The 15,338-nt window shown below is 56.3% G+C and overlaps 11 protein-coding genes across 11 annotated transcripts; 5 read left to right on the top strand and 6 right to left on the bottom strand.

The window, feature by feature from the left end:
- Positions 1-94: 94 nt before the first annotated feature.
- On the bottom strand, positions 95-984 carry BDY17DRAFT_272783 (uncharacterized protein). Its single transcript, XM_033731965.1, has 2 exons — positions 861-984; positions 95-806 (listed from the first exon to the last, which is right to left on the bottom strand). The coding sequence occupies exons 1-2, from the start codon at positions 897-899 to the stop codon at positions 147-149; spliced, it is 699 nt and encodes a 232-aa protein (XP_033585864.1). The 5' UTR covers positions 900-984; the 3' UTR covers positions 95-146.
- A 6-nt stretch (positions 985-990) lies between these two features.
- On the bottom strand, positions 991-2,576 carry BDY17DRAFT_356668 (proline racemase). The gene is made up of 2 exons (XM_033738287.1): positions 2,355-2,576; positions 991-2,296 (listed from the first exon to the last, which is right to left on the bottom strand). Exons 1-2 carry the CDS (start codon positions 2,471-2,473, stop codon positions 1,204-1,206), a joined length of 1,212 nt encoding a protein of 403 aa, XP_033585863.1. The 5' UTR covers positions 2,474-2,576; the 3' UTR covers positions 991-1,203.
- A 152-nt stretch (positions 2,577-2,728) lies between these two features.
- On the top strand, positions 2,729-3,649 carry BDY17DRAFT_305302 (Plectin/S10 domain-containing protein). The gene is made up of 3 exons (XM_033734848.1): positions 2,729-2,799; positions 2,854-2,974; positions 3,027-3,649. Coding segments are annotated over exons 1-3 (498 nt in total). The 5' UTR covers positions 2,729-2,797; the 3' UTR covers positions 3,402-3,649.
- Positions 3,650-5,456, bottom strand: BDY17DRAFT_349585 (uncharacterized protein). The gene is made up of 2 exons (XM_033738169.1): positions 5,140-5,456; positions 3,650-5,060 (listed from the first exon to the last, which is right to left on the bottom strand). Exons 1-2 carry the CDS (start codon positions 5,379-5,381, stop codon positions 3,734-3,736), a joined length of 1,569 nt encoding a protein of 522 aa, XP_033585861.1. The 5' UTR covers positions 5,382-5,456; the 3' UTR covers positions 3,650-3,733.
- Positions 5,457-5,605: 149 nt separating this feature from the next.
- BDY17DRAFT_313835 (voltage-dependent anion channel-domain-containing protein) lies at positions 5,606-6,975 on the top strand (the record flags this gene model as incomplete). The annotated part of the gene is made up of 2 exons (XM_033735762.1): positions 5,606-5,967; positions 6,024-6,975. The coding sequence occupies 2 exons, from the start codon at positions 5,606-5,608 to the stop codon at positions 6,973-6,975; spliced, it is 1,314 nt and encodes a 437-aa protein (XP_033585860.1).
- Positions 6,976-7,325: 350 nt separating this feature from the next.
- Positions 7,326-8,450, top strand: BDY17DRAFT_319239 (chaperonin 10-like protein; the record flags this gene model as incomplete). The annotated part of the gene is made up of 1 exon (XM_033736261.1): positions 7,326-8,450. One exon carries the CDS (start codon positions 7,326-7,328, stop codon positions 8,448-8,450), a length of 1,125 nt encoding a protein of 374 aa, XP_033585859.1.
- A 42-nt stretch (positions 8,451-8,492) lies between these two features.
- On the bottom strand, positions 8,493-9,171 carry BDY17DRAFT_305296 (uncharacterized protein). Its single transcript, XM_033734846.1, has 3 exons — positions 8,947-9,171; positions 8,871-8,886; positions 8,493-8,801 (listed from the first exon to the last, which is right to left on the bottom strand). The coding sequence occupies exons 1-3, from the start codon at positions 9,124-9,126 to the stop codon at positions 8,632-8,634; spliced, it is 366 nt and encodes a 121-aa protein (XP_033585858.1). The 5' UTR covers positions 9,127-9,171; the 3' UTR covers positions 8,493-8,631.
- A 213-nt stretch (positions 9,172-9,384) lies between these two features.
- On the top strand, positions 9,385-9,885 carry BDY17DRAFT_328058 (cytochrome c oxidase, subunit VIb; the record flags this gene model as incomplete). The annotated part of the gene is made up of 3 exons (XM_033737784.1): positions 9,385-9,433; positions 9,617-9,729; positions 9,787-9,885. The coding sequence occupies 3 exons, from the start codon at positions 9,385-9,387 to the stop codon at positions 9,883-9,885; spliced, it is 261 nt and encodes an 86-aa protein (XP_033585857.1).
- A 169-nt stretch (positions 9,886-10,054) lies between these two features.
- Positions 10,055-11,959, bottom strand: BDY17DRAFT_53686 (pyridoxal phosphate-dependent transferase). The gene is made up of 2 exons (XM_033738476.1): positions 11,899-11,959; positions 10,055-11,834 (listed from the first exon to the last, which is right to left on the bottom strand). Exon 2 carries the CDS (start codon positions 11,788-11,790, stop codon positions 10,087-10,089), a length of 1,704 nt encoding a protein of 567 aa, XP_033585856.1. The 5' UTR covers positions 11,791-11,834; positions 11,899-11,959; the 3' UTR covers positions 10,055-10,086.
- Positions 11,882-12,977, bottom strand: BDY17DRAFT_305292 (kinase A anchor protein). Its single transcript, XM_033734845.1, has one exon. It carries the CDS (start codon positions 12,942-12,944, stop codon positions 12,066-12,068), a length of 879 nt encoding a protein of 292 aa, XP_033585855.1. The 5' UTR covers positions 12,945-12,977; the 3' UTR covers positions 11,882-12,065.
- Positions 12,978-13,143: 166 nt separating this feature from the next.
- Positions 13,144-14,649, top strand: BDY17DRAFT_305291 (uncharacterized protein). Its single transcript, XM_033734844.1, has 4 exons — positions 13,144-13,234; positions 13,332-13,633; positions 13,689-13,822; positions 13,890-14,649. The coding sequence occupies exons 2-4, from the start codon at positions 13,441-13,443 to the stop codon at positions 14,625-14,627; spliced, it is 1,065 nt and encodes a 354-aa protein (XP_033585854.1). The 5' UTR covers positions 13,144-13,234; positions 13,332-13,440; the 3' UTR covers positions 14,628-14,649.
- Positions 14,650-15,338: the final 689 nt, after the last annotated feature.

Genomic DNA, 15,338 nt, shown 5'->3' with positions numbered 1-15,338 from the left:
TCGATGATGCGATTGGATCACGGTCTTCAGGTCCCGTTGGGGACTGCAATTTACGGTGGATACAACGCTGATTATGTCTGCCTGCTGTGCTGTGGCTCGGAGTATACGGTGATCTTACAACCTTCCACAAACTACATAATCAAAATCTAGCTATCTAGGCCAGAACCTCTCCATTCCGTCCTCCCAAGACGGATGATATCGCTCTGGGACAAAAGCCTCATCTTCTCCGTGTTCTTCCCCTCCAGCGCTTCCAATGCGGCCGACAGCGCAGCTTTGGCTACTACATGCGCGTCCTGCGCCCACGGATCCTTGAGTCGATCGCCGCTGATCCAGCCAAGAAAGGTTGCCATTCTCCGTCCTGCATACTCCCCCGGCCTACTATCCGAGCGAGTCCCGACAAGAAGCCCAGGTCTCAGAATGATAGTATGTTCGAAGTCGACCGCTTTGATCGCTTCGTCCAGCTCGCCTCTCATCTTTGCATAAGGGATGATTGAGTCGACGTTCGCGCCAGCGGTTGAGATTAAAACGTAAATGCGGACTCCTTGGGCTTTTGCGGCTTTTGCCAAGGCGAGGTTCAATTCGTAGTCGATCTTTCTTTGATTCGCGAAGCCGCCAGCCTTGCGCGCATTCGTGCCGAGCGCGGAGATGAAGACGGAACAGGTTGGTGGAAAGTGATTAGGCCAGTCAGATGAATCGGCGTTGGAGACGACTTCGAGCTTTGCGTCGGCGGAGAGTTTGCCGCGAGCGAAAGCATGGATGGAGGAGATGGCATTCTCGCTCAACAAGAGGTTTAAAACTTGGGATCCCTTTGAGACGAGTTAGTGCTGTTGATCGTGGCTCTTTCGCTTGCATGGCCGAACCACCAAACCCGTGCTTCCAACGAGGCAAGCGGCCCCCATTTCTTAGCGCAGTGGGTATGAGTTGCGTGGATCGTAAAATCTCGACTTCGACGGAGCGGACAGCAAGATATTTGATTGGAAAATGATGGATGGACGATGACGATTCGAGCCGACGCCGCGGGCTAGCTGGTTGCAAACCCCGCAAAAGCCGCAAAAGCCTTGCGTCCCGCGTCGGGCTGCAGCCGGATCTGCGAACCGGATTCCTGAAGCTCCCCTGCCTCTCATCCTTTTCTTCCGACCGTCTTTATCGCAAATGCGCCTGAATTTCGAGGCTCGTCATGGATGGGAGAAAGATTAGCCAGCTCTAGGCAGCACCGAGCCCATCAAACCAAAAGCCCTCGCCAATAGCATCTCCATCCTCGATCAGAAAGCTCGACGCCCCTGTATACCGTGCCCAGCCGCTCACTTCAACGATCACAGCTTTATGGCTTCCGACGGTGACTTCCTTAACAGCCTCGCCCACAAACGCACCCTCTCCATCGTACCGATTGGAAAGGACACTGTGATACGCCCACTTCTCGCTCAGCTTCCTTTCGCCTTTCGCGTACGCGAGTGCCACTTTTGCCTGCACCCCCGAACCAGTAGGGCTTCGGTCGACCTGAGCATCCGAGAAGAAGCAGATTGTTGTTTCCGCTCCGCCAGTACCCGGGCTTGCAAGTCCAGTCTTGGCATCTGTGACAAGCGTGCCGTAAAGGAACTGCAGATCCGAATGCTCGGCGTGGTAGAGGAAGGATTGTCGAAGGTGTTGTGAGCTGTTGAAGGCCTCTTTCAATTGTGCAGTAGCTCGACTCAGCCCTGGGATATCCGGTTTCGCCAGGGTATCCGCGAAACCCAGGGTGTCAGGCGACACAACGAGGTAGAAAGCTCCTCCGTAGGAAATGTCAACGATAATGCTTTCCCTCTGTCCTAATTCAGGCCAGCGGTAGGACGACGGGAGAGGAACGGTAATACCAATTCCAGTGGCATAACTTGGTACGGAGCGATATGAGATGGGTCGACGTATATCAGTTGTCCAGCGATCATTACTCCCTCTCCTAACTGGAACGGTGACATTTACGAGGCCACACGGAACGTGGAGACTGACAACAACCTCGTCTCGAGATCCAAGGTTATCGAAATCGATGGGACGGCGAATGGGGAAGATTTGGGATCCAGCACCAGCTTGATCGACCACCAACCTTGCGACGGCCAAGGTGGCATGGCCGCACATGGTACTGTAGCCTTCATTGGTAAGGAACAAGACGCCCAAATGCGCCTCGCCGGACTCGACAAGCTCTGAAGATGGCCGAAGAACCGCTCCGTACATTTCCCGATGGCCTCGCGGTTCGTAGATGAGAGCACGACGAATGTGGTCGTGGTGGGCTTTTGCATGAGCTCGTTGCTCGAGCAGAGTTCCGCTTGTTCGGTCAGGGTAAAGCATATATTACGGGAGGAATAGCAGAAATAAAAGCGTACGTGATATCAGGGTAGCCAGAGTACACGATCCGAGTGGGCTCACCGGTGGTGTGCATCTCAATCGTCTTGATCTGAGGGCTGTTCTGGGCGGCTGAGGAGATGAAAGAAGGGATCTCCATGTTGAAGAACGAAGATAGATGTGAGAACGACCAAGTGAAACTAAGCGCACCAGAGACTCACGTGATGGAAATATTCTCGGATTGTTCTCCTCGCGATGTCTACAGATTTATTACGGATAATGGATGATGGATTGAGTTTCTGCCCACGCGGAGTTTGTGAAGGCGGCATTGAAGCGCAGAGCGCCAAGCCCGCGGGAAGATCCGCAGCTAGCGCGACGCACTTTTAGCCTTCACACCACGCCAAATCATCAAAGACCGCACTTTTACGAATTGCGCAAGCACCCTCTCCTTCATCACCACAACTCAAGTGAAAGAGCAGTCAAGATGTGAGCTTCATCGGGATTGAATCCACAACAAAACTTCACGCTGACGCAAACCAGGTTGATTCCCAAGGCCGACCGCAAAAAGATCCACGAGTACCTCTTCCGCGAGGGTGTGCTCGTTGCGAAGAAGGACTTCAACCAGCCCAAGCACAACGAGATTGACACCAAGAACCTCTACGTATGTCTAGCCTCCCTACGAATGATTTCTGGTTGCTGACACATGTGCACAGGTGGTCAAGGCTTGCCAATCCCTCACCTCCCGCGGCTACCTCAAGACCCAATTCAGCTGGCAATGGTACTACTACACCCTCACGCCTGAGGGCCTCGACTACCTCCGCGAATGGCTCCACCTTCCCGCCGAGATCGTCCCCCAGACGCACGTCAAGCAGCAGCGTTCGCACGCTCCTCCCCGCGGCATGGGCGGTGACGGAGACCGCGGTGAGCGCCGTGGCGGTGGCCGTGGTGGCCCGCGAGGCGACCGTGGCGAATACAGGCGCCGTGAGGGCGGTGACAAGGAGGGCGGCATGGGCGGCAGCGGATTCAACCCTGAGTTCCGCGGTGGCTTCGGCCGTGGTCGTGGTGCTGCGCCACCTGCCGCATCGTAGCGCGATGGGGATGGTGCCGCAGCCTGGGCCAATGGCGACACTACTGCGACGCAGACGGAGGAGGTGGTGGGCGACTGGGCGGCGGGCGAGGGAGGACAGACTGGTGGAAGCTGGTAGTCCTCCAGCTCGTGCCTGGTAGGCTCATGGTTCTTTAGAGTCATTCACCGAAGCGACTTGGCTACATGCCAATGTGTAAGTTAGACAAACCAGGCCGCAGCTTTGAAATTGACATGTGCTCTCATCACTGTGCATCACCGTGTCAACGTAGTATTGAAACCTCTCGTTTTGCTAAGCATTGGTGGATGTCTGACAAGGCTATCAGACGCGAACGCTCATAGTTTGCCGTACCGCAGTCCCTGCTTTCCAACCTCTTCTCGCTGAGCCCTCAATCTATCATACCTCAGCACAGCCCCCATGAGCACATTAGCACCATCCGCACACTGATCAGGCGTGCTGTACTCTCGAGGATTGTGGCTCACTCCATCCCTACAAGGCACGAAGATCATGCTCGCGGGGAAACGTTTGTTGGCATAGACGGAGTCGTGTCCAGCACCAGAGGTCATGAACTTGCCCCAAGCCCCAATATCCTTGCCCTGCACTTCTGTAGCGAGGTCGGAGGTGGGCGTAGAAGAGCAGAGATCATGCCCAGCCTGCTGGACACAGGCGATGCAATCGTCGTGGAAGTGGGTGGCGGGCGACACAAAATCGGTGCGCCACTCTACCTTGCAATGTCTGCTTGATGGCGCGCATTCGGCGTTCATGCCCTCGGCATCGCCACCGCTGGCGATGGAGGTGAAGGCCGAGATGCATTCGGCTTCTACTGTGGCGACGGTCTCGTCCAGGGGAGATCTGATATCAAGCGAGAACTGTACGAAGCCCGGCACAGTGTTGGTAGATCCTGGCCGGAGAGTCAAAATGCCGGTGCTTGCCAGGGCCTTGTACCGTCTCGCAATCTTGTGGCTGGCCAGTATCATCTTACTCGCGGTCAGTAAGGCATCTGCACGGTGCTGGAAGCTGGTCGCTCCGGTATGGCTTTCTTGTCCATGCACGGTGACGGTGAACCACTTGTAAGCCTGCACGCCTTCCACGACACCGATTCTCCGGCCTTCCGCTTCGAGTATCGGGCCCTGTTCGATATGGAGCTCGAAATGAGCAGCCATCGGGGTGGCCTTGTAGCTCGCCTCCACATCGCCTAGATACCCTATCCGCTCAAGTTCCGACTTCATGGTAGCGGTGTCATTGGCGGGAATGACGGATTTGAGAGTATGAGCCTTCTCCAGGGGAATGTCTCCAGACCACACGCCGGAGCTGACCATGCTCATGGGAAACCGAGCTCCTTCCTCGTTGGTCCAGTTGATAACGCCCACGGGGTAAGAAGTCTCGATCCAATTGTCGTTGAGGGTACGGAGCATTTCAACGCCCGCCGTGACGCCCAGGATGCCATCATATCGACCGCCAGATGGTTGCGTATCGAGATGTGAGCCAGCATACGTTGGAGGAGTATCGTTGTTTAGTCCGGGACGAATGGCGAATTGGTTTCCCATAGCGTCTGTGTGGACTTTGCAGCCAAGGGCTTTGGTGGTACTCGCAAACCAGTCGCGGGCTTCTTTGTCTGAATCGGTAAGGGCCAGTCGTCGCATACCGATTTCGGTCGGGCCACTTGGAAGGCAATTGGTTAGCACGAGGGCATGTGTGTAAATCCCGATAGAACGAGACAGCGTAGCAGAAATCAACATACTCTCCCCATCTCTCTCCCTTCCCCCATTCACTTGTTGAATGAAGGTCGTGCATCAGTCTTTCGGCATCGACCCGCAAGGCTGCAAGATCCTCGTCTTTCATCTCGGTCACCATAATCTCCGATCGCGGAGTTGAGGTGAATGGTCTGCATGCTTGCCATTGCGGTCGGTGTCGAACGTTTGTGATTTTGGGAGTAGCTCCCGTCTGGACAAGTCGACCGCTGTAGCGCAGACGAGATAGCATTGTGTTACTGCGCTGGTTGCGTCAATATAGGAACTCCAGGAAGTGAAGTCGTTGATGTCGGCCGAGCTCGTTAGGGTTCGTTAGGGTTGATGTGATCGCATGGCAGCGTCATTGGGCTGGACCGCCACAACAACATGCCGTGCTTGGCTGTTGTCGAGGGTTGAAATCCTCGTCAAATTCCAAACATTTGAAGATGGACAGGAGCTTCGATTAACACGAGTGCAATGGACAACCCCGCTCTGGCGGTGCCAGCATCGCAACGTCTGGAAAGCCAGCCTCCCGTGGACGACAAGGTGAGCAGCCCAGACAAACACTCCGAGTCATCGCACTCTGCGCATGGGCAAAAACTGGATACCGAGCGTCAACAATATGTCTCCAAGAACGACAAAGGTTGGCGACGGATCGTGCGCAACTTCTCGCCCTCGTGGTTCAGCGTGACGATGGGGACGGGAGTGTGTGCCAATATCCTCATCACCATCCCATGGAAGGCGGATTGGCTCTACTATCTCAGCATCATTTTCTTCGTTTTGAATATTGCCCTCTTCAGCGCCGCCTTCTTCATCTCTGTCCTTCGATACTCAATCTGGTCAGTATCAACCACGGTCGATGCCTCATGGCGGTTCTGACTGACAGGTTGCGCAGGCCTGAAATATGGACTGTCATGATCCAAGACCCAAACAACAGCCTCTTCCTCAGCACCATCCCTATGGGCTTCGCTACCCTCGTCGTTATGATCGTCAACGTTTGTGTGCCCGCCTGGGGAGAGTGGGCAGCGTACCTGGCATGGGCCTTGTGGATCTTGGATGCGACCGTGGCCGTGGCTGTGACGGTCAGTCTCGGCATCCTCCTCATGTCCGCAAAGAATCAACGGTCACTGGACACCATCACCGCGGCACAACTTCTCCCTATCGCGGCCACCATTGTGGCAGTCTCTACCGGCGCGAAAGTCGCAGATGCCCTGCCCAATCCTCAGCAGGCTCTCGCCACCCTCATCGTGTGCTACGTCCTCTGGGGAATGAGTGTACCTCTGGCCTTCACCGTCCTCGTCATCTATTACCAACGACTTGCATTGCACAAGATTCCCGCACGAGAAGTCATCGTGAGCTGTTTCCTACCGCTTGGACCATTGGGATACGGAGGCTACGCCGTCCTCTATCTGGGCCGTGTCGCCGCGAAGACCTTTCCAAAGACCGGCTCAATAGATCCAACAGCAGGTCAATTCGCATATGCTGCTGGCTTCTTTGTTGCGCTCATCATGTGGGGCTGGGGCCTCATCTGGTTCACCTTCGCGCTCGCATCAATCTACAAGGCACGCCCCTTCCCCTTCAATATGGGATGGTGGGGATTCACCTTTCCCCTTGGTGTCTACAGCATTTCGACGATTTACATCGGCATCGAGCTGCCCTCGCTCTTCTTTCGCGTGTTAGGAACCATCTTCGGCACGGCGGTGATACTGCTTTGGATCATGCTCGCGATCCGCACGGGGATAGGAGCCTGGGAAGGGCATCTGTTCAATGCGCCCTGTTTAGCGAACCTCAAAGTGGAGGATCAGTCCGCGAATGGTACCTCCGACAGGAAAAGCCGAAGCGATTGAAAAACAGTCCATGACCATGACCTCGATCAGGGCTCTCATTATCGCGGCGCAAAGATCCTGCTTTCTCCGCTTAAAGCCGTGAACAATCACCCACATGATACACTTGTTTTCAAGGCTAGCCTCTTTCACTGGAGAGCTCCGGATGCGAGCTAGACTGTGGCGGTGAGGGATGCCACGACTGGACGTCCGGAGATTTGGAAGGGCTTGAGCACCCTTAATCCCGCTTAACACCGAGGACAAGGCTGCTCCATGGATTGTCTAGCCCGCTTGCCCCTCCCAATGGACAATGACATAAATCACCGATCCGCCTCGTTCTGGTCTGAGATCATTGCCCATCGATCTCAAGTCACATGGCGTCCAAGATTCCCACCCAACAGCGGGCTCTGGTCCTGCAAAAATTCGGGTCCGACATTCAGCTCCAGCACGTTCCCACCCCTCAGCTCGAACTGGGAACGGTCATCGTGCGAGTCTCGGCCACTACAATTTTGTCCTACCAACGGGGCGTCTACGACGGCAGTCGCGGGCTCTATGGCGTTCCCACGCCTCTCGTGATTGGCATCAGTGCCATCGGACGAGTTGCAGGCCTACCTGCCGACGCCACGCTACTGGAAGAAGGACAACTGGTCTACGTGGACTGCGTTGTACGCGGTCGCGATGATCCCTCTGCCCTGTTCCTCTCCGCGATCCATGCAGGCAGCAAATCGGGAAGCAAGAAATTGATGGCCGACGTTTACCGCGATGGCTCATTTGCCGAGTACATGCGAGCACCCTTGGAAAACTGCATCCCGCTGGATGAGACTAGGCTCTGCAAAACTCTCGGCTACCCGATTCATGACCTGATGTACATGTCTTGCCTGCTGGTGTCCTTCGGCGGACTGCGAGACATCGGACTGGAACCCGGAGAAACTGTCGTCGTGAGTCCCGCCACTGGGAACTTCGGCGGCGCAGGAGTACTAGTAGCGGTGGCTATGGGCGCCCGAGTCATCGCCATGGGCCGCAACACGACCGAGCTGGCTCGACTGAAAGAATTAGCAGAGCGCGGCAAACCCGGCGCTTGTGTCGAAACGGTCCCGATTTCTGGCGACGAAGAAACGGACACGGCGGCTCTGAAGGCGTTTGGGACCATCGACGCGGTGCTCGACCTCACTCCTCCCATCGCAAGCAAATCGACGCATCTGAAGAGCGCCATCTCCGCCCTGCGACACAGCGGCCGAGTCAGCCTCATGGGCTTCCCAGACCTGTCGGCGTCGATGTGGCATGTTGTGGGAAGCAATATTGTCATGAAAGGGAAGTTGATGTACTCGAGGGAGGACATGCTGTTGTTTGTGAAGATGTTAGAGCGCGGGCTGTTCCCCAAAGCGCAGGAGTTTGTGGACACCAAGGCTTTCGCGCTCGAGCAGTGGGAGGAGGCACTCGATGTGGCGGCGAGGCATACCGGACTTGGCAGGCAGGTGATCTTTGTGCCGGAGAAGTAGCAAGGAAGCGAAGGAAGTGGCCACGATAGGCTGAGGAAAGCATCCATCACATTGATCAATCAAACTGCACTCCAATACGATTGTCTCTGGCCCATTGCTCAAGTAAGGTACATCCGTATTCACAACCTGCAACGCAGCTCCCTCCACATCTTGAGAAGAAAGCACCACGCCCACCTCAACCTTAGTGCTTCGTGGGCCCCTGCCTAGTCAGGCGCAGCGTCTTATCCGTCATCAACTTGTTGACCATGCTGTAGCCGGCAGCAATCAGCGCGGCAGCCAACACCACGCCGAGAGGCACCAGCTCCGGCGGGATGCGCCTCCATTGTCGCAGACGCTGGGAGATGGTGTGGCCTGTGAAGGGAGTCGAGATGTTAGCCACTGAGGAAGGTGTGAGGGGTGATCGAAGGCGTGGCTACGAACCGGATTGCTCCTCTCCCTGCAAGCTTGTTAGCTCTGTGCTTTTGCTGTTGATGTATCTGGGACGAGAAGGACTTACGGGCACGGGCATGCGCATCTTCGGCGTCGCTTGTAACCGCAGAGTCCTCACCATTGAAGGCTGGGTCTTGATGATCGGCTGGGAGCGGAGCATTGGCACCGCGCGGGATCGCAGGAGCGGGGTGGCGGCGGCGGCTTGCTGGCGCAGCATATTGGCCGCGAGGAAGCGGGTGGACTGCATGGTAGCTGGTGGCGAAGTGGTGTGCACAGAGGAGGGTGAAAGGGTTGGAGGGCAGTGAGCGGGCTGGAGTTGTTTCCCGAGAGCTCGAGAGGACATCGGCTTGGCGGCGCGCACGGACCACGCGCGTGGGTGTTCCCGGCACATCTCGACTTCATCATCCATGAGCTCTCTCTTTGCCTCTCCTGCACCGCGCAATCGCACGCTTTGCCCGCCCCTTTCAATCTCCTCACGCACCCTCCGAGCAATCCCACCGCAAGCATGTCTGACGATGAAGAGCGGGTCACCATGCCCTTCAAGTTCGTGACTGGTACGTCGCCTCTCTCCCCTCTTCCTGCCATGTTCAAACCACAGCGCTAACATGACACACCACAGCCGGTACGTACCAACTCCAGCCTTCGATCACCTCTCCTCACCTTCTACCTCCCGAGATGCCTCCCAAAGTTCCTCAAACCCCTAGCGAAGACCCCACGAACTGACCTCCAACCCCCAGGCTTCGACGCCCGCTTCCCCAACCAGAACCAAACCAAGCACTGCTGGCAAAACTACGTCGACTACCACAAGTGCATCAACGCCAAGGGCGAGGATTTCAAGCCATGCCGCCAGGTAATCACTTCTTCATGGGCACATCAGGGTGCGAAAGCAGCTAACGCGGACGCATAGTTCTTCCTCGCGTATCATTCGCTATGCCCGTCTGCCTGGACCAACCGATGGGATGATCAGAGGGAGAATGGCAACTTCCCGGCTAGACTGGATACTTGAGTGTAGGAGGCGTGGAAAACAGATACAGATGCGAATTGGCCGGGGAGCGGGGGGTGTGGAATGGGTGATTGATAGCTGTTGAAAGGCGCATGCCACTCAATCAAACACATACAAACAACCAATCAGCATTGCTCACCTCTTTGTTTCGGTCTTGGTTCGTGCCATTCCTGAATACATCATGACTTTACGCTACGAACTACCTCAAGTCTTGTACAGCGTGTTCAAGAACCCCACCGCCAAATCCCGCACAATACTCTTATCTGGGATCGAGCCGGCAACTCCATACAGCGCCGCAGTGGTCCCCTTCTTGCCCACCTGCTTGCCCCTGCACGCTTGCACGACCTCCTCCAAATCCGCCACCAGCTCATCCACCGCCGCCGAAACGGGGACGGTAACGGCGACATGCAGCGCCGGTGGATCCTGCAGCGCATTCAAATGCCACCCCTTGGCGCTCATGGCGTCCGCAATGTCGTAGACGTCTACATCGCGCGTGGAGTCTTTCCGGTGAGGGAGGGCTTGGAAGGCTACCACGGATACCATGGGTTTGCCCACGACGGCGACGGAGAAGCGCAGTTTCTCGGATGTGCGAATCGCTTCTTCCAGCTTTCGAGCCGCGCTTACAATCCTGAGGCACGTGTCGAGGTACCCGTCTTCGCCCATCTTCATCAAACTCGCCCAGCAGCCGGCAATGAGTGCGCCGGGCCGCGAGCCGGCGATGGACGGTGAGGCGTACACGCCGCCGGACCACTCGGGGAAGACGTGGTATTGGTACTTGCGCAGGTCGGCAGAGCGGTAAAGGATAACGCTGTTGCCTTTCGGCGCGAAACCGTACTTGTGCGTGTCGACGCTGATGGACGTGACGCCGGGGAGGCGGAAGTCGAAGTCCGGGACGGGGAAGCCGGCTTTGGAGAGGAAGGGCATGATGAAGGAGCCTAAGCAGCAGTCGACGTGGAGAGGGAGGTTGTGTCTTTGCGCGAGGCGCGAGAGGACAGAGATGTCATCGATAATGCCGTGAGGGAAGTTGGGCGCGCTACCGACGAGGAGGATGGTGTTACTGTTGATGAGGCGGTTGACGGTCGGGGTGTGCACTTTGTAGGTTGGTGCCGGGCAAGGCACTTTGTAAACTTTGATGCGGAAGTACTCGGCGGCTTTCCAGAAGGCGGCGTGCGCGGTGTGAGGCAGGATGATCTCGGGTTCTCGCACACCGCGCTCGGCATACGCTTTTTGACGAGCAGCCAGCACGGCCATGAGAATGCTCTCCGTTCCACCACTCGTCGTCACGCCCGCTCCAGTATCGGGTGCGTGGAACAGACCCAACACCATGGCGACAATCTCCGCCTCCATCTTCCTCACCCCCGGAAACACATCGGGATGCAGGGGATTGCTGACACCGAACCTGTTGAAAGCCTCACTCTGCAAGTCGGTCAACTCGGATCCTCCATGGTATACCGCTCCCGAGACCTTGCCATCTTCCCAACGCGCATGTTTCATCTCGCCCAGCTTCACCAGCTCCGCTCGAATCTGTTCCGTCGACCATCCCGATGATGGCAAAGAGGTGAATTGTGTGACGCCGGGACCAGACGGCACAAGTTTTGCTTCGAGCTCGGTGACTGCGGTGCGGACCTGCGCCTGGACTTTCGCCTGGACGAAGGGTAGGCGAAGGAAGAGGGCATAGAGGTTGCGGTAGGTGTCTTTGTACAGTTTTTGCGCGGAGCCTACAACGCCGTACCCGCGGAGATGCAGGAAGGTTGCGCGGGTGTAGCGGAAGAGGAATAGCAGGAGGAGGATGTGCTTGAGCAGGTCGAAGGAGCGCCAGAAGAGGTGTTGGCGGTTGGTGGGGTTGCGGAGGTCGAGCTGTTTGCGTAGCTGGGGAATGGAGGCCGTGAGGCCGCTGGATTTGGCCATTGCGGTGAATGTGAGGAGGAATCGGTGGGCTATCGAGGCATGAGCTGTATCATGTTGGTGAGTGAAGAGGATGGCGGGCGTGTCTTGAAGAGGTAGAGGTAGTTATACAAGTTTTGGCTCGAGGTTCCCGCCTTTCACATGACGCGCCACGCCGAGGCGGCTGCTGCTCTCAGCCAATCACATCCCCCCATTTCATTCCGCACGAGGCTCTCGGCTCTGTCCATACGAGGAACATACGAGAGATCATCCTCGTTGCTTGTACGTTGTAGAACACGTCAACGAGGCATCTCGACACTCGCGACCTCGGTATACTCCGCCCCAACCTCTTCCCCTTCGTCATTCAGCATCTTCTTCGCCCCCATCTCGCAGATTGCAACCCGGTCCAGCACCACATTCTCCATCCACACATAGCCCTGATACCGCTCCAGCAGTAACGTCGCATCCATCTTTAATGGTGCGTTGGCGTTGGGTCCATGCCCTTGAGGTCCATTCCTGCCCGGCCGTCTGGCTCCTCCCTTGGCATAAATGGTGTTTATCACCGTGGCGTGAAGCTTCAGCTCCCGATCATCGTCGACCAAGAAGCCTTGATCTTTGTACAGTTTCTGGAGAGCGAGGCAGAGGGGATATAAGCGGGAAGTGTCGTCTTGTGGTGCGGCGTAGAGGATGGAGGTGTTTTGCGGGGCGTGCATGGATTGAAGTCCTTTCAAACTGACGACAATCGGTCCAGTCTTGGGTGGAGTTTCGTGAGATGTTGCGGGTTGTTGGCCAAACGTCTTCAGCAGGTCCTTTACCTCGCTGCCGCGCAAGTAATCCGAGGCATTGCTAAGCTGCTGGTCATCTAGAGACATGACCCCCAAGGTACAATGAATCGATCCCACGGGTCTGACGGCCTTGGGGGAGATTGTTGGTAGTCCTGTGCGGTGCGGTACATCCTCACTCGCTCCATCGGACCTGTTCGAGCGGGCATCGGAGACGCATACAGCCTCTCCAAATGTCCGAAGCGACGCTTCCAGTTGTGGCCGAGACGCGGGGGTCACAAGTGGCACGCACAGAAAGTGTGTTAACGGCGGCTTCTTTGGCTTCGGTGGTCTTCTGGGGTTCGACGTGCGAGCCATGGCGTGTAACGCTCTTTGAGTTTGACAGCGGACGGGCATGCGATGTTGAGCTTCCGGAAGCGGCGCTGTTCAAGTGAAAGGGGGTGGGTAAGGTTTGACTGGGGCTTGTTAAGCTCGCCGCTTGGCCGCCTGGCGACTTCCCTTCTCATCCTACACCTGATCCCAATCACCATCAGAGGACTGGAAATGCGACCAAGCGAGACGCGTAAATAGGCCGTGTCGTCAATCTTGTAGCGGACTCGAGTCCGCCTTCACTACTGCCTTTATCATGGCACTCCGTCCAGATGGCCGCGGTGTCGAGATCTGTCATCTCAAAGGGCGGGAATACGGTAAGCGGCATCTCCTCAATTCATATCACGTCCAGGTAAGATTGCGGCCCACTACTGTACCAGACTGATGGATTTCGACCACATGTGCAACCCCTAGACCCCCTCGGCCAGTGTCGTATGTATTGAGAGTGCATCTCGTCGGCTCGCTCTCCCCATCTTGTCAAGCCTTGTCCTTCTCTCGTCATTGCTCCTTTAGCACTACAAGGATGCCTTCACTCGTTCAGGCTTTCGTATGTCTTCTTGCCTTCACGTCGTTCGCCCTGGGCGCACCCGCGAATGAGGATTCTTGGCCAACCACCAGATGCTACACGTCGAGAGTGTCGACCCCAGGCGCCCTACAGTACACCAAGTGGGGCACGGTGTACACCTACACGAAATCCAGCACGTCGACTGTCACTAGTACGTGCCTTGCGCAACATGAGCGGTTCAGGCAATATTGACACGTTGGCTTCAGAAACTCACAAAGCACGGTACACGACCACGGAGACTTCCACAACAACGGTTACCGAGACCGCCACATTGCCTTTGCAGACGGCCACTTCTACCTCGACCACAATTTACACTAGCATAACTAGCATCACATCGACGGTATGTTGGAGCTAATCTAGCGCGTGCACGAATACTGCGTGGCATACTCATCACTGTCGCGTTTCAGACAACCATCCCGACTACGGTGACCACCGCGGTCCAAGCTCCATTCCTCGCTGTCCAGGACAGTCTCACCGGCGCGACGTACAACCCAGACGCTACCTATCAGGCAAAGCGAAAGCGAGATGTTGCCCTCCACGCGAGACACCACTGGCCTCACCAAGGCTTCCCAGGTCCCCGGCAGTGCTGGCATTACACGTGTACCACTACCACTGTGACCTCCACCTACACTAAGACCCAGCGTCCGCAGACCAGTACGGTCACACAGACCTCCACATCGACATTCACAAGCACGCCCGGTGCGACCACAACAATCACAGTAGTCGCATCAAGCACAACCACTGAGACCTCCACCGTCGTCGCTACAACCAACCCCGCGACCACCGTTACAATCGCTACTAGCATCTCTCCCGCCGATGCCTGCGCAACCAACAACTTCGCAAACTACTACAACGGGAACGGACTGGATGGATACCATAACAGCGTAAGCAACTTCAATACCGATGTGGATACAACTGCGGGCTCGGCTGCCGACTGTTGCATGGCAGCCATCATGAATCCCGAGGGACAATTCTGGTTCTTCGCACCCCCTTCTGGAACTTGTTCCATCACCGTGGGGAACACATGCACTGCTGGACAACAGAGCAACAATGCTCAGGCGATTACTGTGCCTGCTGGAACAGATACAGCCGCAATCATTGGCAATGCGCTATGCGGTGCGATAGCTGGTCAGTATGTTGCGTGATGGACACGACTTCGGATGGTAGATCTCTATGGAAAGGGTGGTTCCATGGAATACTGATGCATGCTTTATCTCGTAATTGTATAGTAGCATTCCGTAAGCATACGGCGCTCGCCCTTGTCCACCTTACCTAGCTAGGATGTCCTAATGCCGCGGATACACTCGTGTGAAGCCGCTGCTGGAGGCATCGACGTAGTCCATATTGTCACGCTTTCCTTTGGTGCCGTAGAAGCGCCAGTGTTCATTGATGTGCTTGGATCCAAGAAGACATGGGAGGATTCCGAAGGGAAGTGAGGTTGGCGTAAGCCCTGCAGCTCGGACCACCCCGCTGGCAGCCAAGGAAGGAACGTCCCTGGCGTCCAGCGCACAGTGTGAACTTCTAATTCTGCTCCCTTGTCCGCCACGTACAATGGCCCCTTCAAATCTCGGCCATCTGCAAACCCGCGCACACGTGGGAAGACTGTGGCTCTCGCGGTTTCAAGTTTGAGAGAAGCGGCGGGCGCGGCGATTTCCACGACCAAACAATTCGGAACTCTAAACTTGCCGAAGCTTGTTTGGCGTGTGTGCCGAATGAATGCTGCCTTGCCGGACGGACCCTGCTTGCCGGCTCCGCGACATTCGTAACGCGCGTGCCGATCAATTGCGCGGCTTCAAGTTGTCATCACCTCATTCCCACGGCGAAGCGTCGAACCCATCCCTCCCACATCGTCGACT

Source organism: Neohortaea acidophila, assembly GCF_010093505.1.
Source record: "Neohortaea acidophila strain CBS 113389 unplaced genomic scaffold BDY17scaffold_12, whole genome shotgun sequence".
Lineage (NCBI taxonomy): Eukaryota > Fungi > Ascomycota > Dothideomycetes > Mycosphaerellales > Teratosphaeriaceae > Neohortaea > Neohortaea acidophila.
The sequence above is the reverse complement of the archived record's forward strand: the minus strand, read 5'-3'. Positions and strand labels throughout refer to the sequence as shown.

What these genes read in the sequence shown, in the direction of transcription:
- BDY17DRAFT_356668 (XM_033738287.1), bottom strand. Translation starts at nt 2,473, where the DNA reads ATGGAGATCCCTTCTTTCATCTCCTCAGCCGCCCAGAACAGCCCTCAG. An exon ending in TCTGGCTACCCTGATATCAC is followed by an intron (nt 2,297 to 2,354) that starts GTACGCTTTTAT and finishes TGACCGAACAAG; the next exon opens with CGGAACTCTGCTCGAGCAAC.
- BDY17DRAFT_305302 (XM_033734848.1), top strand. An exon ending in TTGACACCAAGAACCTCTAC is followed by an intron (nt 2,975 to 3,026) that starts GTATGTCTAGCC and finishes ACATGTGCACAG; the next exon opens with GTGGTCAAGGCTTGCCAATC.
- BDY17DRAFT_53686 (XM_033738476.1), bottom strand. Translation starts at nt 11,790, where the DNA reads ATGGCCAAATCCAGCGGCCTCACGGCCTCCATTCCCCAGCTACGCAAA.
- BDY17DRAFT_305291 (XM_033734844.1), top strand. Translation starts at nt 13,441, where the DNA reads ATGCCTTCACTCGTTCAGGCTTTCGTATGTCTTCTTGCCTTCACGTCG. An exon ending in CAGCACGTCGACTGTCACTA is followed by an intron (nt 13,634 to 13,688) that starts GTACGTGCCTTG and finishes CGTTGGCTTCAG; the next exon opens with AAACTCACAAAGCACGGTAC. An exon ending in TAACTAGCATCACATCGACG is followed by an intron (nt 13,823 to 13,889) that starts GTATGTTGGAGC and finishes GTCGCGTTTCAG; the next exon opens with ACAACCATCCCGACTACGGT.
- BDY17DRAFT_305292 (XM_033734845.1), bottom strand. Translation starts at nt 12,944, where the DNA reads ATGCCCGTCCGCTGTCAAACTCAAAGAGCGTTACACGCCATGGCTCGC.
- BDY17DRAFT_305296 (XM_033734846.1), bottom strand. Translation starts at nt 9,126, where the DNA reads ATGCAGTCCACCCGCTTCCTCGCGGCCAATATGCTGCGCCAGCAAGCC.
- BDY17DRAFT_349585 (XM_033738169.1), bottom strand. Translation starts at nt 5,381, where the DNA reads ATGCTATCTCGTCTGCGCTACAGCGGTCGACTTGTCCAGACGGGAGCT. An exon ending in AAGGGAGAGAGATGGGGAGA is followed by an intron (nt 5,061 to 5,139) that starts GTATGTTGATTT and finishes TTGCCTTCCAAG; the next exon opens with TGGCCCGACCGAAATCGGTA.
- BDY17DRAFT_272783 (XM_033731965.1), bottom strand. Translation starts at nt 899, where the DNA reads ATGGGGGCCGCTTGCCTCGTTGGAAGCACGGGTTTGGTG. An exon ending in TTGGAAGCACGGGTTTGGTG is followed by an intron (nt 807 to 860) that starts GTTCGGCCATGC and finishes CTCGTCTCAAAG; the next exon opens with GGATCCCAAGTTTTAAACCT.